The sequence below is a fragment of the Telopea speciosissima genome, chromosome 1 (genome assembly GCF_018873765.1).
Source record: "Telopea speciosissima isolate NSW1024214 ecotype Mountain lineage chromosome 1, Tspe_v1, whole genome shotgun sequence".
Lineage (NCBI taxonomy): Eukaryota > Viridiplantae > Streptophyta > Magnoliopsida > Proteales > Proteaceae > Telopea > Telopea speciosissima.
The window spans coordinates 8917081-8944811 of NC_057916.1; the positions used below are offsets into that span (position 1 = coordinate 8917081).

At 38.1% G+C, this 27731-nt stretch overlaps 2 protein-coding genes and 1 long non-coding RNA gene across 3 annotated transcripts in view; 2 read left to right on the top strand and 1 right to left on the bottom strand.

Annotated features, from left to right (window-relative positions):
* Positions 1–20121, top strand: part of LOC122668584 (putative DEAD-box ATP-dependent RNA helicase 29) — a 26073-nt gene extending 5952 nt beyond the window's left edge. Inside the window, exons 5-13 of the mRNA XM_043865131.1 lie at positions 180–237; positions 1718–1822; positions 3380–3449; positions 3729–3805; positions 4064–4116; positions 9273–9354; positions 9449–9505; positions 16462–16600; positions 19880–20121. Of these exons, the coding sequence (XP_043721066.1) occupies positions 180–237; positions 1718–1822; positions 3380–3449; positions 3729–3805; positions 4064–4116; positions 9273–9354; positions 9449–9505; positions 16462–16600; positions 19880–20091 (853 nt within the window). The 3' untranslated portion in view covers positions 20092–20121. The remainder of the gene's footprint in view (positions 1–179; positions 238–1717; positions 1823–3379; positions 3450–3728; positions 3806–4063; positions 4117–9272; positions 9355–9448; positions 9506–16461; positions 16601–19879) is intronic.
* Positions 15579–16039, top strand: LOC122668599. Its single transcript, XR_006333914.1, has 2 exons — positions 15579–15791; positions 15973–16039. It is a non-coding gene; the product is annotated as an uncharacterized LOC122668599 (long non-coding RNA).
* A 2472-nt stretch (positions 20122–22593) lies between the features above and the next one.
* Positions 22594–24395, bottom strand: LOC122648935 (U-box domain-containing protein 26-like). The gene has a single exon (XM_043842256.1). It carries the CDS (start codon positions 23849–23851, stop codon positions 22613–22615), a length of 1239 nt encoding a protein of 412 aa, XP_043698191.1. The 5' UTR covers positions 23852–24395; the 3' UTR covers positions 22594–22612.
* Between the last annotated feature and the right edge of the window lie 3336 nt (positions 24396–27731).

Sequence of the window (27731 nt, forward strand, 5' to 3'; positions counted from 1 at the left end):
GGATGGTCTTTTTTGCAGCCTGAATTAATATGCATTCTCTTCTAAATTATGCTTTTCTTATCTAAAGTCTTTTTGGTATTGTTATGTCTGCTTCCAGTTTTTTTTTTTTAGAGCTTTTGTGCAATTATATTCTTATATAATAGCTAATGTATGATTATTTGATTGGTGGTTGCTTCTAGACCAAAGCAGACCATTTTGGAAGCAGAAGGTGAAGCTGCTAAATCGAAGCACCTACAAGTAATTTTCTTCATAAGGTTTCTTGTACCTTGAGATGCTTTGGATGGTTTCTTGTTTATTTGATGCCCATCTATAGTTGCTTATTTGCTTTTGGATTATATAGCTGTTTCTGGCACATATTTTAACTCTTTTGCTTTCTGATTCATAGTATTATACTGATGAAACAATAGATGCATCTTCAAGACTTCAAGCCTTATTGATTACTTCAACCATATTCTGAAGTTAACTTATTTTAGGAGATATTCATCCCCCTCTAAAAGAAGAAGAAAAAGAAGAATAAAAGGAAAGATTATATTAGATATGTAGATAACTATTCTAGTATTCTAGTTCCTCACCATTGATTATGCTAAACCAGTCTTGTATCAAGGCATGTCCCCTATTCTTGTGGCCAAAATAACCCTTAATGTTCCAAATAAAGGCTTTGTAGTATGCCTTTGTTTCTTGGGGTTGGAAAATAATATAAAATTTTATTTCTATGAAAAGTAACTGGAATTCCTGACCCTTGCATATCTTATCCATTTAAGTGACTTTGAATTTATCATCTAGGACAAAATTTTCCTTTGTTTGTACCAATGATTTGAGTTTCCCTTTACTAGTTTATTTGTAACATACCTAGAACTAACGATAACCAACATAGTAAACCTTCTAAAACACTTCAGATACAAAATTGGGTGTCAAATTTATTCATCAACATAGATATTTAATGAAGAGATGACTTCATTGGGTTTGGTGTCTCTTTATTTAAGTCTATACCCTATATTTTAGACAACTTAATTCAATTTGTTTTGGACTGTATCATAGAAATTGTGTTAACACCATAACCCCTTTGAAAGATATCAAGAAGTGATACTTCTGTATTTCCTTCCACGTGCCCACTGAAAGTAAAAGGTAGCAAGTTATTAAGAAGTAGAAAATATTTAAGAAGTGTTCCCCATACACAGGATGATCTATAATGAGTGTCTTATACCAAGATGCCAAGCAAAAGACATTAATTTTAGAGTGAAGCATGGTTATGCAAATTTTACGAGGAGGTGAGCTAAGCCAAGTGCTTTTTCATGGAAATTGTGAAGAAAACAATCTAGTTCCATGATTGGTGCTCAAAACGTTAGCATGCCTAACCAGTGCAATAGTAAACTTTAGATAACCACATTAAATTTTTCTGAAATAGGCTCCAGAATCTGAAAGTGGTAGTACATGGTTATATATACTTTGGTCCCACAGTAGAAGGAAATGAATAATGTACTTACAAATGGGTGCAAGCTCATGTTCTCACCTCACCACTCGTATAATCCTTGGTCTGTGTAGAGTTTCCATCCCCAAATGATGTGGACTCCCTTTTTTGCTGATAATTTTCTTTTTGAGGGCATTCTTTTCTCCCTTCATTAATTTTATATAGGATTATCCTCTAAATTGCTGGCTTATGTGAGATCTTTATCCCTGCGCCACTGATTTACATTAAGATTATCATATGAATTTGCAGGGTCCTGCCAGCCAATGGGTTGATGTCATGAAGAAGAAAAGATCTGTTCATGAAGGGATCATCAACTTGGTTCATCACCAACGCTCTATCAATCAGGCATCAAAGGTAGATCTTTCCATGCATCGTGCAGTAGTCCGAGCCTTAAATTTTTCAATGCTTGGGCTTGCCAGTAGGCTAACTCCTTTTAAGCTGAAGCTCAGCTTGTGAGCAGGGGATCTTTGGGGCCTACCTGTCCACAATTTCAGCCCCATTTGGCCTGTCATGTGGAACCCTTTTTTTCTGAGATGTGTCCATCGAGAGAAACTGGACCCTTTATATGTTGAGTTCCTTTTCCTTTTTTTTGTTTTTTAGTTCTGTCTTACATTTGTTCCATCCATTGAGTGTTTTGGGTAAGTTGCTTTTCCCCAACACACTAAAACTCGTGGTTAGCTGTATTTCAATATCAGGGAAGAGGGTTGGCTTTCAGTGTCTTTGTTTTCCCTCTGTTTTAGTTCACTATATTAGTGAGCCTAACTCGACATGCAACAAGGGAACATAGTAATTACTATAGTAAGCCTTCAAACCATGCTGACAAGAGTAATTGAGTTAGAATACCTGTCATACAGCTAATGGTTGGGCTTCTTTAATCTTGTATTTTTGTGAGCTTGGTTTGAAGGCTCACCTGATCCTAATCCAGATAGCTCAATCTGGATCAGGATTATAGGGAACTGGTCAGAGCTGTAATAAACAGTGGAGCATGCTATTCACTGGAATTTTGAGTGTTTTTTTACTGGATTGGCTGGCATATGTGTAAATTGGTCAATCCCATCTAATTGAATTTGTATTCCCATTTAAAATTTGGAGTATGCTAGTCACCTAGTGGTCTTCAAATCCTATCTGGAGCTCCCTACAAAGGGTTTGATAGGATTTTCTCTTGTCAAACTCCCCTGCATTTTAGTAACCAATGAGATATGGCACCTCTGTTCTGGACATGATGTCCTGATCTCCAACTGAGACTTCTCATATTGCACATTGTGGATTAATCCTTCCCATATAGTCTTTACCTCTTTGATCTAAAGGCCATATTTCTCTTGCTGAGTAAACTCTGCTGAATCATCTAAAATACTTAATGCAGAAAAGCGGTCCACATCTGAGCAGTTGGTGGTTTCTTTTCTAAATGCTCTCAATTATTATTTTTTTCCTGGTAGGGTCTAATGTTAGTCGACTTGTTTTGTTTTATAATACATTTACACTGGCTGCTTTTGATGTTATCTTCAGCTTCTTATACATCACTTCCAGTTTCTTTGTTCTTAATGAAGATTTATCCATTATATGTATTGTTTTCGATTTCTAACCTTTCTTTTTTTCCCCATCTTGATACTAGAAGTATTGAGTTATTTTTGTGTTTGAATAGTATATGCTACCTCCTTATCACTGTTTAAGTGGACTTACTGTAATCAGAACAACTTTACCGTAACTATTTCTGATTTTTTTTTGGATGGTAAAAAATTTTGGTTTCTTTAAATAAAACAGCTCAGGTATCTTGGTGCATTAGAATAGATCATTAAAAATGCAGGATCAAATTTGTTGAGTTGATACAGGAAATGTATTTGGATTTGTAAGTTTTTTCCCCTTTATGTGGAGCTTAACAAACTCTTTGCTGTCACATACTACTCAATGCAGGAAGGTCAATCTGAAAGCTCTTTTTCAGTGGAGGAGGAGAGAACAGTTTCAAAGGACAAGAAGATAAAAGGTTTTGTCCTTCCCCCCCTCCCCTTTTTTTTTGAGGATTTCCATTAGCTCATGAGGTCATATTTTCATCTTAATTTGCTTACCATTGGATTTCCATTCTTTCTTACATTGTTCACTATTACTTGTTAATTACTTCAGCAATCTTTGTCAAAAGCTATTGCGTTGTGTTTTATCTCCCCCTTCCCCAATCAATCTCTCTTTTGAAACTGGAAGATGGCTATATAATCAGGCCTTATCTTGTTTCCTGATTCTCTACTTCGATGTTTTTGAATCCTCAAAGAAGATCGGGGTTCTAAAAGAAAGGCAAAGAGCTTTAAAGATGAGGAGTACTTCATTAGTTCTGTACCTACAAATCAAGTAGGTTCATCATCCTTTCTTTTTTCCACCTAATGAATAATGTTAATTATGCCCTGTATTATATCACAGATTGTTTCTTCTCTTGTTTATGGCCATTTACCACAATTATTTGTTTCATTGACTACATTTTTAGGTGTAATTTTGTATATCTGCAGTTTCTTCTTAACTTGTCCTTCAAGTAGACCTTCTGTTTACCATTTTGAAGATATTGGTGAGGTTAATATGAGTAGTTTTCTTATATTCTGGTATTGCTTTCAGCATTTGGAGGCGGGACTTTCAGTACGATCTAACCAGGGCTTTGGATCAAGCAGGTAAAAGATAAACTGGCTAAACTATTCTAGGCCTTGTCCCAACTTACTGGGTTGGCTACATGAATCCTGTTTCACTGTTCCACTGCCTGTAGAACGATATCTGAACTATAAGCTAGCTATTTTTCTTTCATCCTCTTTTCTGGCTCTTCTGTTCTCTATTCATGTTTTATTAATTAGAAATCCATGCCTCTACATTCCCATTTCCCCATTCATGATCTCTGGGAGCTTCTCCTACTCTTCTATTCTACCAATTTGATTTTTGGATTCAATCACCTGTTTTCTTTTCTCTCAGAAGCTAAGAAGAATAATGGAAAGAAATAAATATAAAAGTTAATCCAACAATTTCTGAATATAGTGTTGTAATTGGTTGGCTATTTTCTGATACTTCTGTATGAACCATTCCTTTAATTGTGGGAAATGCCTTTGCTCTTTGCCTCCCCCTGGGGGGGGGGGGGGTTGGTTGGTTTCTAAAAGAGGGGGCTGTCTTTCCCTAGAGGTAAAGTTGGGCCCTTTTTTCTTTTTTTAAAATTCGGGTTGATAGGTTTGGTTGGTTTTTTGGGGGTAATTTGATGGTAGCTTTGTTCTGGTTTTTTAGGTTTGGTGGGTTGTGTTTCAATGTTTTGTGCCTTGTCATCAAATACTTATTCAAGCCAATTAAGATGATCTTGTGGGTGTATCTTTGGTGTTCTCATTAGGTTGGAAGTAGAAATACAAAAAAGTTAGGCATACTCTTAGGATGTAGGACCAGTATAGGTAATGTGTTCCCAGGCCAATAACTTGTAGATAGTCACGTTTAGTCAATGCCATATTGATCGTATCCAGCTAAAGTTCAATTTTAATGAGTTTCTGGGGATATTTTGGTCTTATGGGCTGTGACTACGTGAACAATGATGTGAACAGTGTCGTGAACAGCGGTAGTATAGTCCTTGTATCTCTTTCTTCCTTCATGTTGCGATATTATAAATATAAGGGGGAGGGTATGCGACTATGGATTCTGTTCAAGCCGCAGGCTGTCCTCTACTCTTGGATAGTTTGCTTCTTCTTCTTCTCTTCTCTCTCTCTCTCTAATCTGTTTGCAAGGTCTTGATATTGTAACATGATATCAGAGCACTTGTAATCAGATCTGGGACTTTTTTCAATCATTCTCTACTGGTTTCTTTTTTCCGATTCTCACCTTGTGGTGTGCAGCCACCTAATGCTGCATCTAGTAAGAAGTAATCACTCCTCTCATATATGTAGTGCCCTGTACCTGTTTCTACTCGAGTATAATGCTGCTGATTGAAGTCTACATTGAATTCATATCCAACCTTGATGTATCGATCTCAAGCAAAACCCTGATAAAATTGATCTCTCTTGTGCTGCTGGTTTTGGTGTTCTTTTTATGAAGCTTATGGGCTCGTGGCTCCTGGTTGCTGACTCTATTCTGGTCTTCATGTTTCTGCACTACTTCTGACATCGATTGTGGCTACTTCACCAAAATCCTGTAATTGAGCTCTAGATAGGGAGAGATTCTACTAGAGGCCGATTATCAAGGATCTAATAACAAAGTAATTAAGGGGCTGCTGGTTCTGCAGTCTCAGTAGGACAGAATTGCACTTTTAGGTCAAATCTAGGGTTAGGTTTATGAATATGGAGATGAATTTTATAGGGTATTGATGGGCAGGTCTAGGAGAAGCTATTAATGTAGGTTTGGATGATGTTTAACTAAAAAAATAATTTTAGAAAATTAGGGTTAGGGTTTTGGGTTTTAGAACTTAGGCTAAAACTAGGGTTTTTAATGGGATTTTAGGGTTAGGGTTGGGAACGAATTTTCCAGGTAGGGAGGGGAAGGTTTGATCCAAATATGGGAGGTTTTTATTGGCTGAAAGTACTAATTCTGGAATTTAGGGTTTTTTTTTGGGTTTCACAGAGACAAGGCAAACTAGGGTTGGAGTGAAAGGATGGGGCTGCAAGTTGGATCGAATGGAGGGGATGTAGTATGGAGGCTGTGGTTTGAATTTGAAGAAATTCTGATGGTCAAATACGGTTGGGCAGCAAGATCTAGGGTTTAATGGAATTAGGTTTAATGGAATTCAAACACAAAAATAAAGGGGATCGATTGGGGGGGGGGAATTGAGGATTAGAAGGAGAAATTGGTGAACAAGTTGCAGCAGAAATCCATTGGCAGCAGCTTGAACAGGGTTGAAGGATAGAACCACCTTCAGAGAATAACCTCCCAACCGTCACGGCGTGAAGAGTCACAAGAGATCCACCTGCCCTTCTTCCTTGATAGAACCACAAGGCAAACACTCAAGGAGCAGTAGCAACAACAATCGGCAGCCAACAATTCTGTTTTTTTCTTTCAAATATTCAACTGTGGGGGAGCCTCCCACGATTTACCTTTATTTATAATAAGGCCAATGGTCAAATCCTAATACAAATTGAATCCTTCATAAATCGTGGAAGGGAAAGGCTATAATTAAAAGCTAATAACTTAAAATATTGAAAAGACCTAATTGACCCTACTAACTTAAACTAAAAGACACTTAACTAAATAATTTAAATTGAACCAATTGAACCAATTGGGTGCAACCAATTTGAACCGGTTCAATTAAAAAACAGAAAATAAACTAAGTATGGAATGGAAAATACTAGAATGCAAACCTAAACTATGGCTCCCAAACTAAGCCCTAGTGTCAGGACTTCTTCTTCCTACGGGTGTGGGCACTTGGTGCTCCATCATCCAAACAAATCGATTTCTTCCTGGTTGGTTTTCTAGCATTCCTTAATAGTGGTGAAGCCTTCCCCATTGCTGGTTGTGTATTCCAGTCTTTTTTTTTGGTGCTTTTGGACTGCTCCTGTTCCTTTTCAATCCGAATTGATTTTTGGGTTTTCATAACCCTCTCTGCTATTGATTTTTTGGGTTTAATATTTTTCTTGTGACATGGCTGAGAACAAGAATACTATGGACTATGTTAATGTCCATATTACTTCTATCAAGCTCAAAGGGAGCTCCAATTACCTGCTTTAGGCTCAAGCTGTTCGGGTTTACATCATGGATAAGGATAAGCTCCGTTATATTACTTCAAGCCCTCCTGCATCTGATTCTAAAGATTATGATGAATGGGTCAAGGACAATGTCAATTGCTGCCAATTTCATGTTTCAGACTACTGTAAAGGGAGTGTGGGATGATTTGAAGAAGACATATTCTCAAGAGAAGAGTATGACTCGAATCTATGACCTGTATGAGAAGCTGTTCCAATTTCAACAATCTGACAAGTCTCTACAAGATTACTACAATACTTTCAAAGGTATGGTTGAAGAGCTGAATGTGTTTCAGCCACTTGCTATAGACATTGAGGAGCTTAAAGCCCAACAGAATGAGTGTTTTGTCTCTATATTTCTTGTTGGTCTGAACTCTAATCTAAAGGTCGTAAAGGGTCATTTGCTTGTTGGTGAGTCAGTTCCTATTCTCTATGACACCTTTTCCAAACTTCAGCGTATTGCTTCCCCTTCCAAGTTTGATTCCAACACTAAAGAAAATTCTGCATTCACTATTGGTCGAGGCCGTGGTTCAAGGGGAGGTTGTGGTTATGGTAGCTGCAGTTCGGGTGGGCAGCATATTGATCATGCTAATAGACAATGCTCTTATTTTGGAAAACCCAATCATGCAATTGAGACTTGCTGGGCCAAGTATGGAAAGCTAGAATGGGCTCAACATTTGGCCAATCATGCAACGCCTAATGATGGTTCTGATGTTGTGACCTCTGGTGACACTAAATCTGTTCCATCTTCAGGAGATTCTTCTTCCATCCTTCGTGACATAGTTATCAAGGCGACGCCATGGTGTCCAGGCTCCTTGGTCGCCTAGGCGGGCGCCATGCCGCCATGGCAGTGTCGCCTTGATTTTTGACCTTCTAAATTGCCATGGTCGCCTTCCCGCCTTGATAACTATGCTTTGTGATGAGGTTCATCAATTGATGTGCCGAATACAGAGTCTTGCGACATCTACTTCTACATCTTCTAGGGCTTCCACTTCCGTTGCTACTTTAGCTCATGCAGGTACACCTGCTTTCCTTACCACCACTTCTATACCCTGGATTATTGATTCAGGGGCTTCGGCCCATATGACTGGTAAGTCATCATTATTTAATTCATTTTCTTGAGATGGGTTTTCCTGTGCCAACACTTATGAAGATTTATTGTGACAATCATGCAGCTGTCTACATTGCTAGTAATCCTGTTTTTCACGAGAGGAGTGGATTGTCACTTTGTTCGGGGTGTAGTCTTGAAGAAGCTGATCGAGACTCCTTTTGTTCCTTTGTCAGATCAGCTAGCTGATGTGTTTTCACAAAGTCCTTGTTTGCTCCTAGTTTTCGTACTTGTTGTAACAAGCTGAGAATGGGTGATGTATATGCTCCAGCTTGAGGGGGAGTATTGAGTTTCTAGGGGTATTTTGGTCTTATGGGCTGTGACACTGTTCACGCGAACAGTGACATGAACAGGGGTAGTATGGTTCTTGTATCTCTTTCTTCATGTTGCGATATTATAAATACAAGGGGGAGGGTATGTGGCTATGGATTCTGTTCAAGCTGCAGGCTGTCCTATCCTCTTGGATAGTTTGCTTCTTCTTCTCCTCTTTTTTTTTTTTTTTTTTCTCTCTCTCTCTCTTTTTCTCTCTAATCTGATTGCAAGGTCTTGATATTGTAACAAATTTATGGTGCCTGGTTGACTATTGCTAATCATTAAGTCAATCGCATGGGTGTTGCTCCCACTTTACATTAGAGAATTGGAATCTGAAGGGGATTTGTTCCAGAGTTGGTGAATGTTCATTTCATTTAGGTTTTTGACAAGCTTAATATTATATGTGGCCCTGCTTCAGTTTTACTTAGTCACTTGCAGTTGTAAAAATATATAGGGATGAAAACTTGGTAAATGTTATTTGAAATTTAGTCAACTATGTTGTACATGTAATCGTCTAGTTGATAATTTGGGAGGCCAAAATGCTTTAACATAACATTGCTGCTTTTAATGCACTGCTTAGGACATGGAGTTTGTGATTTGTGTCTGATATTCTTTTGATTTTGCCTTCTGTGTCTGCTATTCTTTTGATTTTAAAACTACTAAGTTTTTTTTTCCTGAAATTTGCATCTACTGATTCCATCTATATCTATAGGTTGGAATCTGCTGTCCTTGATTTAGTTGCAGATGATGATAGTGGAATGCAGAAACAAAAATCTGTGTATCATTGGGATAAGGTATTTTCAAGAATCAAATGTTTATTTCCTATTATTCTTTTTATTTTAAAATTTTTTCTGGAATCATGTTGTGTTTTTTTTATGTTGATTACAGAGGGGTAAAAAGTACATCAAGTTAAACAATGGTGAACGTGTGACAGCCAGTGGAAAGGTATGATGTTGAAATCCTACTTCATCCCTTTGTTTTAGATTTATTGAGTGCAGAAGAATGAGAGAGTGTAATGTAATTTGAAATGAAAGTGTAGCCCCATGAGGATTTATTCTTCTGAATGCAGTTGCATTAGACTGGTTGGATCAATATGTTCTCATGTGGAGGCCTACACGTAAGTTTAGGTTTTAATATAGGTTGGGCTTGTAGTTACATTAGTCTGGCATCCTATGGGTGTTCTCTTTTTTGTTGTGGGTGCAAGAGCTGTCTACCCTTCGGGCATTTGTAAGCAGTCATCAATTGCTTCCATTATCTTCCAAGTTCCAAGGTGATTGGGCTTCTCCATTTCTCTCCTTGCCTGCATTATTTGTCATCTGGGATGCCTTGCCTCTCCTCCCCTCTGGGCCTCGTAGGAGTGATGTGGTTGTTTGGCTTCCATCCTCTAATGGTCTCTTCAGCTCTCTGCTTGGGGTTTTGTTACAGATTGCCTCCAACGTAGTCATTTCTCCTTCATTGCAGATTCACGTCTCCCCTTCTTGCTATTTATGTTGGAATGGTGTAGAAGATGTTGACCATCTTTTCTTCGCCTGTCCCTTCTCCTATGCAGTTTGGAAAAGAGTCTTAGACAAATGCTGGCCAAGCAATAGAAGAGTTCTCCCTCTTATGAGAGATTGGATTTGGGTGGATATGACTTATGCTGGGAATTCTTTATGTGTTGTCGTCGGCAAGCTTGCCTTTGGTGCTGCTGTCAACCATATATGGATGAAGTGCAATCTCTGCAAATGGTCCTTCAACTCCCGATCCATGGATAAGATTTGGTGCAATTAATGTTAGCCCTCTCCTGTTACCCTCCCATAATGTTATTAACTCCCCAAGGAACAGGCTTATTGTCGTCTCCTAGGGTTTGTCCTTGTCCTTTTTGCTGCCCTCCGTCCCTCCCCCTTGACAGTTGGGTGGTGCTTTGCTTGTTTTTGGTTCTCTTGTAATTTTCTCTTCCCCTCTTTGGGGGCTCCTTGTTTCTTTTCTCTCTTTGGTAATGAATTCTTTATTCACCCAAAAAATATAGGTTGGGCTTTTTTTTAAAGACAAATTGGTTTCATACTTTCATTGTGATGGGCCTAATCTATATAATCCCATATTTGGGGATTAGGTTGGCATATGGCCATAGTGTCTTAGCTTTTAAGTAGGATTTAAATTGGACTAGGATATTTGTTAGCTAGCATAGAGTCATGTTGTGAGTTTGTTATACTTAGAATGAGAGAGTTATTATCATGCAAGATCGGAAGCGGGATAATGTGCTCATGGTGGAGAAGAAGAGAATATGGTAGAAAAGAGAGAAGAAGAGAAAGGGAACAGACAGAAGGCAAGAAATCAATGGGGGAAAGAGGGGAGAGAGAGGAGAGAGACAAAGGCAACCAAATACTATTCCATTCATTCAAATCAATGGGGGCTCTTACCCTCTTACATTGTATTTATAAAGATTAAAAAAAAAAAGACCACTAGGACTCGTAATAATTATTAAATAAACAAACTAAACTAATAAGGCAAACTCTTCCAATCGTAGGCTATGTTGGGAGAGTCCTCCTTGGTTGACTTAAACATCCTAAAAACAATGATGATTAGTAACAACCAAACTCTCCCATACACATGCTATGTGGGGTGTCATAAACATGCCATAAAACAAAATAAAAGAAATAACTGCTTACAACTACTCCATCGATTGGGATGAAGATTAGGTTCCTAAAATTTAGGAATATAATAGCTGTTAGCCATTTTTTTCCGCTAAGGGTCAATTTATATTAAAAACAAAAAATATTACACGGAGGAAAGGAGGGCATACCCTGCCTGATTACAAGAACAAAAGATTAAGAAGAGTCCACCTTCGGCAATGCCATCAACAGACCCTTCTTAAATCCAGCTAAAAACTAACAAAATTGAAATCTTGGTCTATTTGTAGCATCAAAGAAAAGTTCTTCCTTTGTGTGTGAAGGAAAAACTATATTGGATGACGAAATCAAATGTTTTGCTGCCTCTTTTGCTAGAAAGTCAGCAACTATGTTGGCTTCTCTATAGCAGCGAGTGATCTTCCAAGTAATGGTTCTTAGGTATGCTTGAATGAAGTGCCAGTCCTGTTGAACAAATCATGGTAGTGAACCTATTTGAAAGGAGACAACGACATAAGCAGAATCACATTCAATCCATAATCTATCAATATTTAATTCGATTGCTTTGATTATGCCTTTCATAAGACCTACAAATTCTGCTTTGAAGTTTGTATAGTTTCTCATGAACTCATTGAAAGCTGCTATAACCTGTCCCAAGTTATTTCTGAATACTCCTCCAAAGCCTGCTCTTCCTGGATTGCCTAAAGAACAACCATCTACATTGAGTTTAATCCAATTAGAATACAGCTTGCACCAGTGGACTTCCAGGATACGCTGTGGTAAGTGAGGACGCATAGATAGGCAGAGGCTTCTTGAACAACTTAATTTAGTAGAGGATCTAACCGAAATCTTCATTGAAAGCTCAGAGATTGATTGATGCAGATCCTAGCCTCCTCGAATTGAAGAAGCCACCCTAAATCTAGGGTTTTAGTAGGAGCCTTGGTTTAGTTTATTTTTATACTTAGTTTTTATTTTGTGTTTTTAATTGAACCGGTTTAAATTGGTTGCATCCAATTGGTTCAATTGGTATAATTTAAGTGAAGTGATCCTATTGGCTAGTAGTAGGGAATCTTTTTTTATTTTAAGTGGTTAAGTTGTTTTTTAAGTCATTAGCGGTAGATAAGTCTTTTTCTTTTAGTTTTTAAGTTGTTTTTAAATTGGTCCACTTCTCCACGATTTAAGTGAGAGATTTGATTTGTAATAGAGTTAGGAATAAGGCCTTTGGCCTCTTATTTAATAAGAATCGTGGGAGAGACTCCCCCCCACCTATTATGCTTTAAAAATTTCGTTTCTCTATGCTGCTGCCATGGCTGCTGCTGCTTGCTCTTTGAGAGTGTTCCTTGTGGGTAATATCAAGGATCCCTTGTGAGTCATATCAAGGGTGAGGGCTGGTGGACTCCGGCGACTCCTTGCATCTTGTAGATCGGGAGGTCCTTTTCTTCAATCAAGCTTCTTCAAGCTACTGTTGTGGCAGATCTACAAAACCAGTAATTGTTTACAGTTTCTGCAAGTTTCCTTCTTCTTCTTCTCCATCCAACCTAACCCTAATCGATCCCCCTTAGACCTTAATTGTTTTAAACCCTAGTTATCCTGCGCAGCCCCTTTCCACCATCAGATCTGTCCCACTTTTACACCATAGTTCCAGCAGGATATCTCCTTCATTTGATCCCCTTTTCTGCCCCCATTCCAACAGCTAAACCCTAATCCCCCTCTTCCCCATTAAAACCTAAAACCTCTAAAACCTGTCCAGCTCTAATCTATCATCCAAACCACCCCAAACTTCAACCGAACCACCCTCTCCACACCAGTGACACTCGGCCAGAACCCCTTGACCTAATTCCCCTTAAAAACCCTAAATCCCATCACCCCTTTCATTCCCGAAACCCTAAACTTAAATTTCTGAAATTTTATAAACTTATTCAATCCTAACCAAACCTAGTTTATTAAGACCCTTAAAACCTGCATATTAAAACCCTATAAACCCCATTACCATTTGTTAACCCTAACCCTAATTTCTGCCCTATTTAGCCTAAGCTGTCCCAATTGGCCAGCCTTGTTAGGTAACCCTATTCCCCTGGCTCCTAGTGGGATTACTCCTACCTAGGATGACATCATTGATTTAACAACCAATCTTACAATTTGAGTTGCTGAAGGTTTTCTTCTTTCAAATCATCGAGTATTTCTTTCTAACCAAATGAATAATGGGATTAGAATGAACCCCTCCAACCAAGGCTCTTTTAAATTAATTGAATTGGCTTTAGATTTCCACCATACAAGAAGATCTCCAATGGAGTTATGGGGCTGCTAATTAATCCCAAAAAAATTCAGGAACTAGCTCCATATCGACTTTGAAAAGCAACACTCCAGGAATAGATGATTGATTACAAAGCTCACAGCGGGAGACCAAAGGGATTCCTTTGATTGTAATGGAATCATCTGTAGGCAGCTTGAGGTTTATAAATCTCCAACCAAAGGCAGAGTGCCTTGAAAGGAGATAATTATTCCAAACAATGGAAGACCAAGACACTTTTGGGCTAAATTTCCTTAGATTGTTCGAAGCTGATGAGACCGTAAAGGAGCCTGAAGAAGAAAGATCCCAACACAATAATCCTCCATATCATGTCTTGGAATAGTGATCTTTGAAATCTCATTGAAAGTACCTGTAAGGAAAGTTGAATTGGTGGTAAGAAACAGCCACTGACCCTAAAAAATGAAGTCTGAAACTTTGCTTTTAAAAATCTGGAAAAAGGAAGAATCCAGCCCCGATAGTTCAGCAATAGTTGAAGAAGACAGCCACCTATCATTCCAGAGATTAATGTTTTTCCCGTTCCCCAATATTACTCTTATAAAATAAAGCTGGAAATTAGGAATAATATCCTAACTGTTGCAGACCAGGAATCACCTAACCAGTAGAAGAGTAGAGAGAAGAGAGAAGGAGAGAGAAAGAAGAAGAAAAGTGAAGAGCACAAACTGCCGAGAGGTTGGGAAGGGCAGCCTGCAATAGAATTATTGGTATATTCTATCGTGGCTCCCTTACCCAATATATAATAATAAAATAAATCTCAAAATAGATAAGTTAGTTAGGGGTTTTACTATTTGCCCCTAACTCCTTACAAATTACAATCTAACACCAAGAGGAAAAGAAAATCACAGAAAAACCCAAACCCCACAATTTATGACCAGAATACCCCTAATTCTCAACACTAACCTTTCTTAAAAAGTAGAGTAATAAGTAAAATAGGAAACTAAGTGTCCTAAACAACCCAAGATTAGACTAGATAAGACTTGTTCATTGAACCTGTCTTACACAACCCATGATTTGACTTAGATAAGGCTGGTTTATTGAACGTGGTCACCCAATTGATGGAACCAGGTTTTGAATAAAAAAAGTTTGGACCTGGACCAAACCAACTCAAACCAGTCCTGCATTATATTTATGAGCCTAATTGTGAGACTAATTAGGAATTTTCAACAGGTCTTTATATTTGTACACACACACACATTGACTAGAAATGATTTGAATAATAGAATTGAGTGTATTTCAAGAATTCTTAAGCTGTTGAGCTATGCATATGCAACTGTTATTCAAGATTTGATCTCCTTACTTCTTCTGATCAGGTGTATTTGATCCTCTCCTTGTCCGTTTGCCTTATTCTCTAATTTTGAAATCTTCTTCTAGTTCCTCTACTTCTTCTCTGTTTCCTTGTAAATTCTTCTCTCTGTCGATGCATCTATTTCTTTACTTGATTATGTATCTGCTGGAAAAATGAATTTATTTCTTTCAAATCTGGTTAGTAGAGATCTGTTACATAATTAATGAACTCTTAATTAAATCTTAGTTCTGGACCTTAGCTTGTAAATTAAGGAAATAGCGAATCATCTATCAACACCTATCTGATTTTCATGATTCTTGTGTCAATTAATAGGTTTGCTAAACCTTTATACTGCCCCAGAATTTTAGGTTTAATCGGACTGTTGGTTTTTGAGTTTCTAAATTCTCCCAAGTACCATCAATCCTGTACCTGTTTTGATCCTATTGGTTTCATTACTGGTACGGTTAAAATTTTAGTTCTTGCTTCTAGATTCCTTATAGAATCCTTGAACTGCATTATCTTCCAGGATAGAATTATTGAATCCATAGGGTGCAAAAAGACCGCAACAATTCTAGTCATGGCGTCCAGTGAAGAGTTTTCATTCTATTAGTTCTGCTGTTTTGTTTGAGTTCTCAATTCCTAGTGAATTCTTGCTTTATTGTAGTCGAGACCTTTTAATAGTCCCCAAGATTGTGATTGGTCACAATGTTTTCAGCAGCAGTCTCATTATTTCTTGATCACGCCACCAGTAGTCCATGAGAATTCTCTATATTTCAATTCCTTCCCTTTCCTCACCAAGGGTTTCCCAGAAGCCTGTGCTCCTTCTGAGCCATTACTATGGCTAGTTCTGATAACTATGCCTGCCGTAATGGATTGACAACTTCTTGAGCTATATCAACTATCTTCCTTGCTGTTTCTCTCATAGATTGAGGCTACACTGAATTATGAAAGGAGCCATTGCCTTATTCAGCTGGAACCAGCTTGCCATAATTAATTACTGATGTTTCTGAACGAAGGGTGGTTTGGGGCTATGTTCCTCTATATTATCAGGCTCAATTATGGTGGTTTTGTACTTCTCTATGTTCGTATCCTTCAGAGTTCAGATGTTCTCAAATCATTATCCATCCAGGAAAAAAAGAAAAGTGTTAAAAATCCTCCTTTCCTCCTAATTAGTGGCTCTGTGTTAAACTTGAGGGAATGATACAGGAATGAGGTGTCACCGAATTCTTTTTCACAGTTATATCTTCAAGTGTATGAAGGTATTTGTGATCATATATAAAAGATTACAATGACAAATTTAATCTGGTTCATGGAAGATTGCTTCCCTTTAAAATACATAAAAAAGCCACAGTATGCAGCAAATCTGTCATTGGTTTAGCCTGAATTTTGTTCTGGTCTATGGTAATGCCATGGTTCTCAATCGATGCCTCACATGCCATTTTTACTGTCAATTTGGTTACTTCCGTAAGTTTCCCTATTGCACTATTGTAGATGATTCTGAATTCTGCTAGTTCGAAGATTCTTGTCATCTTGCTTTTTTTTTCTCCTTCCCTATTTGTATTGACTCTTTTTTTTCTTGGGCAAATCAATGATTTTACTCATGAATTATTGTTCTAAAACCTAAAAACTTTCCGAGGTTAGGTGGTCAATGTCTGCGTAATTTTCCTGGCTTCTGACTCTTTGTTCCTAAAATGGTGTATAGATAAAGACCGAGGGCGGCTCTAAAGTGACAGCCACCAAGACAGGTATATACAAGAAGTGGAAAGAAAGGTCACACAAGAAGATATCTCTCAAAGGAATGAGTACTGAAGCTGGTTCTGGAGATGCTACTGGTTCAACAGGTGATGTTTGGAATCTTCTATTGTTTGTTAAGCAGTTCTTGATTTGTTTACTTCAAGTTTTACTGAACTACTCTATACATGCATAACAATTTAGAGTTACCAAATACATCTCTTTCTTTACATTTTCCCTTTTAAATTCTTATCACACCAGTTTTATTTTAGACTTATTAGACTCCATAGTCTTGGAACTATGTATTATTTATTCATTAACGCCTTCTGGATGGCTTGTTGATTCTTTTAATAATCCTACATTGTTTAGAGGGTGATCCTTGGGATAAGGATTTCAGCCTCATGGGAATTAACCATTAGTGTAGCTTGTTTTCTCCAGGGTATTTTCTTGTTTTGAGTGCTAAAATATTCCACGCTAGAGCTTCCTTCTTTGGTGATTTAGTTTACTTATGGCACCAGCTATATCTTTTCTTCTTCTTCTGTTTTTTTTTTTTTTTTTTTTTTTTTTTTGGTGGGGTCCGGGGGGGAGGAGATAAATGTAACCTTAGTCAGTCTTCAGTTGCCTAACTTACCATCAGGGTAACCATTAGTAATCTCTCTCTTGCTGTGTTCCCATGAAATGGGTTACAATTGGGAGAGTGGATATTATCCCTGGAAATATCAGTATTGGTGCCAGGGTATGAGGCAGATAAATAGGTCTACAATCCTCAATAGTCTCTCCCTCCCAACCCAGCTAGATTTCTTTTTTATTCATGCAGGTGGAGGCGTTTTAGACCTAAGTACCTAACAAGGACTGTAAGACAAAGACTTTAGAGAAGCACGATTTTGAGAATTTTGAGATTTGGTTTCAATTTTTTGAACTGCTTCTAAACTGAACATTTCAAACTTTTGATAGATATAGAATATGCTATAACCATGTTTTCGTTATTTTAACTGAATTTTGAGCACATTGCAGTTCAAGTTCAAACAGGGTCTGATGCAGAAGCCGAAACCATGATTAATTTGGCTGTTCTTTGATTTTTCGTTGGAGCCTTTTTATTTGTTTGTTCTTTTAGCCTAGGGTTAAAACAGTCTTTTTCATGGTTTATCTTCTTAGTTCCCCTCCACGATTTTAGAGGGATTAGTATTTTATTTTATTTGTTTACACTTATACTCCTATTTAGAGTATAAGTCTATTATGTGTTTTATAATTAGGATTCAGATTAGGAATCCCAACTCCTAATCTGATTAGGATTGCTTTAGATTGATTATTTGTAAGGCCTTTAGGCCCCCCTTTATTATTATAAATAGTAGAATCGTGGGAGGCTCCCCACCTATTATGTTTGAAATTTTGTTTCTTCTTGCTGCTGCCGCCATGACTGCTGCTGCTTCTCTGTCTTGTGTGTCATATCAAGACCCCTTGTGAGTAATATCAAGGGCTAGGGCTGGAGTAATCCGGCGACTCCTTGCATCTTGCAGATCGGGAGGTTCGTCTTCTTCTTCCTTCAAGTTCTTCAAGGTTGCTGCTGCTGAAATTCTGCAATTCCAGTAAGAGTTACAATTTCCTGCAACTTTATCATCTCTTCTTCTTACTTCCATCTAACCTAATCGACTTCCCCAAACCCTAGCTTCATCTACATTCATCACAGCCCTATTCCCTCATCAGATTACACTCAAAACCTAACCACAGGTCCATCACAGTAACCCTCCCACTCGGTCTCAGTTGCAGCCTCACCTATCCACTACAAACCCTAAATCCCTCCCTCAACATAAAAACCCAGAAACCCTAAGATCTGCCTAGACCTAACCAGCCATCAAAACCCCACCAAAGTCCAGCCGAACCACCCCCTCCCTGCTAGGAAAACTCGACCTAAAGCCCAGCCCCTAAATCTGCTCCTAAACCCTAGTTTCAGCTTAGATCCTAAATCTGAAAACCCAAAACCCTAACCCTAATATTTCTGAATTTCTATTTCTTATTCAAACCTCATTAAAACCTATGCTAATAGACTCCTAAAATTCTGCAGACCATTACCCAATAAAACCCTAACTCAATCTCCCATTCCTAACCCTAATTTTGCCCTAGTTACCTAAACTGCCCATTCGGCCAACCCTAAAACAGAACCTGGTCCTAAGTGAGATTTATTTCACCTAGGCTACATTAGGGTCAAATTGGGATTAGGACAAAATTTGCAAATATGTAAATAATCTCATGTCTTTGTGTCATTCATTTTAGAAATTTTTTTGGGGGACTTACACACAAAATATACAAATTTTTAAAAGGAGAACATAATTTTGGGTGAACAAAACCTGTAACAAAATCAGCCCCAATATTGGCTCTTGCTCTCTAGAATAGAAATGATATGAAAATTTCTGGAATTGAATATGTATGTCATTGAGTTTCATTAGATTCCACTGTTAGCGTGGCTATATCTATGCTTTCAGATACCTACTTCTAAGTTATGAGTATTTAAGATAGAACAAGGTTAATGGAATTTCCAGTCCCACTGGGCTTTGCGGAACCAGCTACATATCTGCCACATGGCAGCTTAGTTGGCACCTAGACAACATTTGCCTTACTGGTAATAGGTAAGGCACCCTCCCCTATACATGCATCAAGCTTGAGTTCAAAAGGACTGCCACGCGGCGTAACTCTTTTTTTTTTTTTAATTTGTTTTGACCTAAAAAGGCTACATCTGGACCACTTAAAATACAAGGGAAGAGTCAAATAACTGGTGGAATGTATAATTGAGCTAGGGCATGTTATTTGATTTCTCATGAATAGAGAGGGGCTCCTATTGATCTGGATTGGCCAAAACAGCCCTCACAGGCAAATAAAGCTGCCAGCCTGTCCCCCTACCCCTCCCTCCGTGAAAAAAAAGGGCAACAAAAGGCACATCTAAAATTTTTCTGTATTTTGTGGAATGCTGGAGGTCCAATCTGTTATTTTGCATATGTATTGCTCATACTTCCATGTCCTTTTTACATTTATTTGTTATTATTTGTTATTTGTTTTGAATTTTGATTATTTTGTTTCAAGGCATTAAGAATAACTGTTGTGGCATTTGTCCTGCCTGCTTGTAGATCTAAGTTATTTGTTTTATTTTGCTTAGCCCTTAATGTTCAACAATCTCAACATGCAGATCTAAAATCATAGCTTATAACAGATCTGCATCTTTAGTGTAGTGGATGCTCTTGATACTTATGTTATTGTATCACCTTCAATTAAAGTTGTTAATATTTCGAAAAAATTATTGCATGAAATAAAACATAGATATGAGGTTCTTACCCATCTTCCCTTTAGCGAATGAAATTCAATAACATTGTTTGTTGCACCTTTTTCCTATTTTCCAGGGGACCATCGAATGCAAGGATATAACAGAAAGTTCAAAGGTGGGAAGAAGCATCATTCATTGCCAAATGCTCATGTCCGCTCAGAATTAAAAAATCCTGAACAAATTCGAAAAGTAAGGCAAATGAATGCAAGCAGAATGTCTCATGCCAAGAACAAATCTGCAAAGGGGAAGAAGTTTGGAAAAAACGCAAAAAGAGGAAAAGCGAAATGAGAAAACTGTAGGCAAATATCTATAGAGCCGTTTAGGATTAAAGCAAGTGACGAGGAAGATGGGAGTCTCAAATGCACCAAAAGAAGAGGCCCAAAATTTGACCCCCCCCCCCCCCCCAAAAAAAACCCCCAAGCTTCCAGTTGGGGTTTTATTCAAATCTTGAGTAAGTTAGTTCTTTGCCAAGGGACCAGAATTTTCCATTAAGATGAACTTTCGAGGTACTCTGGCAAGAGAAGAACAGGCAGATTCAGGTTGGCAAACAATTTAATTATGTTTTATTTGTATATTCACAACAAATCCATTTTGCCACTGAGCTTGCTTGGTAGCTTGGTCTTCTTCCAAGCAAGCCTAGATTTATTTTCACCCAAGATAATATTCATATTTTCGTTCTTCCATAGTTTTTTCGAAGGAGCTATGATCTTTCACTAAGATGCATATTTAGCTGTATTTCAACTTTACAGACTCTTCTATGTTTCAAACTATTCGTTGTTGAGATAATTTATTCTGATACTAAAGACTGCTTCAATAATTACAGGAAGTAAAAAAAGGAAAGATTGATAGTAACTGAAGTGGTTTGTAAACTAGTAAGTAATATCAAACCCTTCTCTCTGGTGAAGGCCAAGATTAAACAGGGGACACTGTTGAGGGATGTGGGTACTTTTAATCGATACTACACACTAAAGGTGGGTAGGTACATTTGACCCTGAAATTGCTGTCGCTGGCTGTTTGTCTACCAAATGATCCATCGACAAGGGCTACAATATTTATACGGATCAAGGCTTGGAATCCTGGGTGGTTTTATGTTTAGCTCTTGTTCAAAACCCAGTTCTCCAGAATGGTCGAAGATCATCTAACACACTTATTATATATCTGTATCTAAAGAAGTGGCATTGCAGTTAGTCTTTAATTTATCCTCATCAAGGAAGCTGAGACAGCTATCCATGAATTAACGCAGGTTTAGCTGGAATGGATCCATTATTTATTAGATTGAATAGGGTTTGCCCTGATTTAATCTAGTAAGGATTCAATCCAAGTATATTAATCTGTTAATCTAATTTCTAGTAAGGATTCAATCTAATTATATTAATCTGTGAATCTAATTTTTTAATGAATTCAATAACTACTTAGTTTGACTTGTAAGCTGTGTAAGTTCAAACCCCTGGGAAAAGATTCCCTCTAGATCAGATCTTGAATCATGTGAAATCAGATTCAATCTGTTTGCAGATATTGAAATCTGTATCAATCACCAAAGTATTGTTTCCCCTTAAAAGCTATTGCACTTTTGGATTTCACTTCACAAGATGGTGGAAAAGCATCAAAGATCCCAAAAGAAGGTGCTACATTCTATCCGATCAGTAAAGAACCCAACTGAAGCAACAAATCTCATAAAGAGACATCGGCAACCCCCTTCGATCAGAGGATAAAAAGAAGAAAAGCGCAAGCTCTCTTCTTCATGGCAAGCAAGCAAAGGTTGACCTGGGGAGGAAGAAAGTGAACCAGTTGATATGATGATATGAGATTTTCACATGGATGGTGCTGGAGAATTGCTTTCCTTTCTGGTTGGGCAAAGTGAATTTAGTGAACAGTTGGACCTACCAATAGTTCATGAGCTTTGGCAACCTGAAATAAAGAGGCAATATGATAATAAAAAATTTCAAAGTGAGGGTCCTTTCAAGTGTAAAATGTTTGTTAGATCATAGATGAACCATCATTGCATCTCTCTCTTAAGTAAGGCCACTAGCCCACTAGAGTGGTCCCTTTTACTCCACTCCATTGCAATCCCTTTAACCCTTTTGGGCATCTATTCTTTAATGAGTAACGTGGCTGAAGGACTCCTGCCTTCCCTTCATTGGAACCCTATATACCAATTGGAGCACATATTACCCAGGGACCATTTAGTGCAGGACCTCAATCAGGGCCTTTTACATAGAATTTTCATGCTTTCTTCATAAAGTTAGCAGTTCTTATAAGCTTTTTGTACTCTGAAATCACTTTCCACTTCAGTGATTCTTTAATGCTTCCTTACTCTTCATTATAAGGTCACTTTCCCTCTCCTTCTGTTAGTTTTTTTCGGGGGGGGGGTGTGTTGAAGAACAAATCCTTTAAGGCAAGTGTGTGAAGATGTGCTTTGAACCCAAATTGCTGGCATTAACACTTGTTATCTTCACAAACCAAGAGATCCAATGTATCAAAAGATGTTTGAGAATAATGAAAAACTGTCCTATGTTAAAGACCCAACTTCAGTAAAAACCAAACCCAACTAGGAAGGACTTTCCTTTAGAAAAACACTATAATGGTTTAAGAGTGGCAGAGGAACCGATTTAAGTACAATAAAATCCTGCTTGTGTTCTTTGTTTGGGTTACAATAGGTATGGGAAGATCTTTTAAGTATGATTAATATTGATGATTATTGAGAACTGCAATGTGCACAAGTAGTTTTTTCTACAGACCTTTTACTGTACTGTAATAAACAAAGCTACTAATCCATCCACAAAAGCTTCATAATGAAAAGAGATCCAATTCAGGCATCAACCAGACCATATTGAAGTTTACAAACATTTGGGTCCTCAACCCACATGGATCTAAGCAGCTTAAGCAGCACCCTTGCCTTGTTTTTGGCCCTGCAACTACATTGACTCTGAAGAAGTAAGAGGAGCTGTGTCAATACTCCTGCAGAAATTGCTTCTTCCCTCAGCTTCAGAGACTCATAACATACAATCAGGAGTGAGCTAACCGCACTTTCACTGCCTTCATGATCAGATACTCTGAAAATCATCTTAACTAGGATGTGAACCGCATTTGGGTTTTTGATCACTGCCTTTCTAGCATTCTCTAGACCCAGTAGGAGTTCAAGAGTGGCCAATGCCATTGATGCTTGGCCTCTGTTAACTGTGGAAATGTAAGCCAAGAGACCATCGATCAGACCTTCGGAAACAAAACTTTCTTGAATCAATTCTGAACAACATAGCACAGATATAGCTTTAATTCCCGCATCAGAGGCTCCCACATTCGGATTTAGAAGAGCAATTAGTTCTTGCAGGAATCTTGGGTTTTGTCCCAGCATCTCACAAAGATCTTTGGTTTCTGAAGAGGTTGCAATTTCCTCAATCAGATAGCACAAGCTAGTCTTGACTTTGGAAGTGCCCTGTTGTAATAAAACCAGAAAGAATACTAAACTGGAATCTTGTTTAAGCATATCTAGAGAACGCAAATCGCTGAAAGGCAACAATTTGAGGACACAAGTAAGAGCTAGCTCGGCTATCTTTAACTCTTCTTCTTTGAGGTTGGCTATAGGGGAACTGCCATTACCGAACAACAGATGAAGTAGTACTTGGAAGAAGCCTAATTGAATCAACCCACACCTTTGCAGCGGCAATTCTTCGGAAACGATTTTGATCTTCTCTAATGTTTCGAGCTTGGTTGTCATGGTAGCTTGTTGGGATTCAAGGTTATGCTTCAGAGTAGCCAAGGAAAGGTCAGGATCTATGATCTTTATGAGATCAGGATCGAACCTGTAGCCCATGTGAAGCCACTGATCGATGAGATGGCGAAGAGTGTGATTGGGAACCATGGATGGATCGTGAAGCTTCTGCATTGTGACAGGACATGTGAGATTCCCAGCTGCAATCCATTTCTCTATACTGGAACGATCATAAGTCTGGCCTGTGCAGAGAGTGACTGGATCTGTAAACAAGTCCAGAGTAATTGGGCATCTAAACAAGTGAGGGATGGCCATTTCATCATCCTTCATTATAAACATACAAAATTAAACCAAAAGTACAAAAAAATTGATGGGCTTTGATTGAATTAAAATTCTTGGATTTAGGTATTGAAGAACTACCACACAGAGAGAGAGAGAGAGAGATGATGGAACTGAAAAGAATGAATAGGGTGTAGAACTTGAGATTCCAAAGCTCACTATTGACTGCGAGGACCAAGTAGAGATGACAAGAGATTGAGAAGTTGAAGTGGGATGTCAATCAAGAATGAGGAAACTCCATTCATTGCAGTACAAAAAGAAATAGAAGCAAAGAAAGGGAACTGATGGGAACCTTTAGGTGAATAGGAAGTTGAGAGCTTCAAGTACATACCTATTGTTGATGGATAGATAGATAGAGAGCAATTGCAAGTTCACAGTGACAATATATGTGTGTGAGAGAGAGAGAGAGAGAGATGAAGAAACACTAACACATAGGGTCACAGAGAAGAAAACAAAAGTGCATCTCGGCTGGGGGAATCAGTAATGAACACTAACATCCAAACACTAGAGATATAGCTTTGATGGTTCTTATCTCAGTAAGATCAAGAGATTTTTTTGGTAAGAGTAAGAGCAAGAGATTACAACCAAATAAGATAGTATAATTGCATAAATGAAGGGCCAAACACACACTCTCTCTCTCTCTACCTATTTCTCTATCTAGCCAGTCAAACTGACCTACCAACACCCTTTGAAAAAAGAAAACTATATTGAACTTTGAAAACTTTATTTGGATCTGTCTAATTTCCAGTTTGGACTGATTAAAGAAAGAAAACTAAACTTTCCCTTAAGCCTTAAGTAAAATACAAACTATATTTATCAGAAAAAAAAAAAAAAAAGTAAAATACAAACTATAGAGAGAAAGTGCCCATGAGAGAGAGAAAGGACAGTAGTCACAAGGCTCATGAAGAATGCATTAATGGCAGGGAATCAAATCAGAACAGTACCTCCCAAGGAAGAGGAACTCCTCACAGAAGAACCTCCTGTCCTTCTTGGACACCTAGGCTAAACCAAAGTGTGGGTGTTCTTAAAGAATAAATCATCCCCTCATGAAATTACTAAAATACCCTTACCTGGAACTAGCAAAAAAACAGCTTAATTTAATAGCATGGATATTTTCATTGGGACCCTTTACAGAATATACTGTAATAGAGATTCCAATCGTAAGGTTGTGAGATGATCTCTGTAGTCCAGGGGTGTAAGGTCATGATCTTCTATTCCATAAAGTAGCTTTCCATGTTCTTTGATGCTCAACTTATCAGTTATCACTGTTCCTGTTCTTCATCATTCATCTCCCCACTAAAAATTTTCAATCATTATTTGTTTTGTCTCGATCAGATCAGCTAAAAAAAAATTCCAATTTCTTAGAAAAAGAGGAAACTAGGAAAGAAGGGAAACAGTAGGATTGATTTATAGGGCACAGAATAGGTATGGGCATGGGGATTTTTAATATCTGTATAAGAGACAGATCACATGTTCATGTTTTCTTCTCATGGGGATGCCATGAATTGTATATTTAGATATGTATATATAATGCCCAATAAATAATAGCCAAAGAAAACCCTTTTTCATCTTTCCATTCCCTCTCATTTGGGTTTTCTGCCATAGGGATGAGGAGGTTTTGTTTTTGTTTTTTTTGGTGCTAGGCCTCACATTGGGGCAAACAAAGACTCACAAGGGCCAGCAAGGGGGTCCACTATGCCTCACTTATTATTATATTATTATAGGAGAAAAGTTCTCGGTGAGAGAGTATATTGCCCATGCCCAGACGCAGTGGGAGCGAAATGACTATCCTATTCCTATGAAATATAAAAATCTGCCCTCATCATGTTTCTGCACACTCTCATTGGCCCTACACGCATAAGGGTCACGTTCCCCCACAGAAAATGCTCCCCCATTATTATACTCTTACTATATGTCAAGAAGGGGAGGGGGCGGGGGGTAAGAGGGTCCATTTCTCAACCTTACTTGGAATTATGCTAGACCAAACTGTTTCGCTGCTTACGACTGAGTTAGAAGCTCATCCCCAGGATGGGGAGTTTGGCATGGCTGATTTAGCCAATCCATCTCTAAGATAATGGTCGATTCTCTAGGTTAATTATGTGTATTGTTCTCTTGTGCATGTTAGCTATATGGTCTACTTTGTATTCTATGTATGCTACTAGATAATGGTCATCAGCCTCCCAATTTGCGAAAGGCTCTTCCCCAAACAGAGTCCTTGTTCATGCATTTCTTTGAAATCTTGAATTTTTTATACTTTATTTGATCACCTAGCACACTCCATTTGGGTTGGGTCCTGACATGTTAGTAAAGAACTTAGGTGTACTTATTCATAAAATTTCAGCCTCATTTAAGTTCTCATGTGAAAAATATTTAGGCAGCAAAGAAAACCTTTTTCAATTAAAAATTATTTTACAAAAAAAAAATAAAAAATTATAATTTTTTTTCCATTTATCTTTTTACATCATACTTGACATAAAGCAAATTTAAGCATAGATGACTTTGGAAATCATCCACATATATAATTTATTATTGTTGATGGAAATTCTGTGCACATAATCAGGAGAAGTGTATTCTACTAAACTTATATTGACTGAGATTGCCGTTTTTATTGAAAAGAAAATTAAATTGGAAGACATTTTCAACATTTTGTATCCAAGCAAAATATTTTATTTTTTTTTGAATTTCATATTAAGGATCAAATTTTCCTTCAGCTATGGTCAGCTTCCTTGATCGAGGCCTTTGAATGGTATTGAAAGGGTATCGAGCAACGGATTGAGCTTGTCTGCGGCTTGGGGTTGAGCGATCATTGTGTTGCATTCAATTCACAGGTCACCACATGAATTCCACGCCGATCCAATGGTCGATAGCATGAGTTCAATTCAAAATTCAAAATTGCTGCTTAAAATTAAAAAATGCGCAATTGAAGAGCTCGTCTATCAACCATTGAATCGACATTGAATCCACGTGGTGGATTGCGTATTAAGCGCACCACGATAGCCACTCAACCCCAGGCCGCAGACAAGTGCGATCCATCGAGCAACAATAGAGGATGATTTCAACCATTTGTAAATAGGAGAGTAGATATTTATGGTCAGTGGTGGCTGCACGGTGAATACTTTCCTCTTATACTTTTTCCTTTTGGTAAACAACTTTCCCCCTTATTCCTTCTTCTTTATTTTATGAAGATTCATGGAAAATACATTGGACATGGTTCGTAATCTTGGATTAGGTCGGTCAATTGGCCAGATCAGATCAATATCAGTCGAGACCGATCCCAAATCTCGACCAATACCAATATTGATCTACTGGTACGAATAAAGGGTAAAAAAGTAAAAAGAACTAATTTTTTACTAAAAAGCAGGGATAAATCTGACCAATCCAACCCTATTCTGGACGATTTGGATCGGAAGAGGCAACATAACCGCCCCCGTTCCATGATGCCAACACAAGTTCATTGGCCCTCGTGTGCGCACAAGGCCCACACTCCCCCACAGAGAACGCCGGCCCTAAATAAAATTTAAAAAGATAAAAGAGACCATCTTTATCCGACCCAGTCCAATCTCTTTTATAATCACATGAAGAGCCTAAAATTCTATTGAAGTCAAACATACATCATGAGTTCTTCACAGGCCTAAACTACCCAATAAAGTTCATAATTTATCCAAGCTTATTAAAACCACCCAAAGTGGCTTCTGTCCTTTAAGCAAGTTTTTATTTCTTTTTTGGGGTGCTGTTCTCTGTGCTGCAATGCAGGCTGCACCTAGGCATATGGGGGTGGGTGCAATGACCACCCTGTCCCCCTGAGTGCAAACCCATGTGTCCGAACATAGCCTACACTACGGCACAGAGAACATTCTCCCTTCTTCTTTTTTTTTTTTTT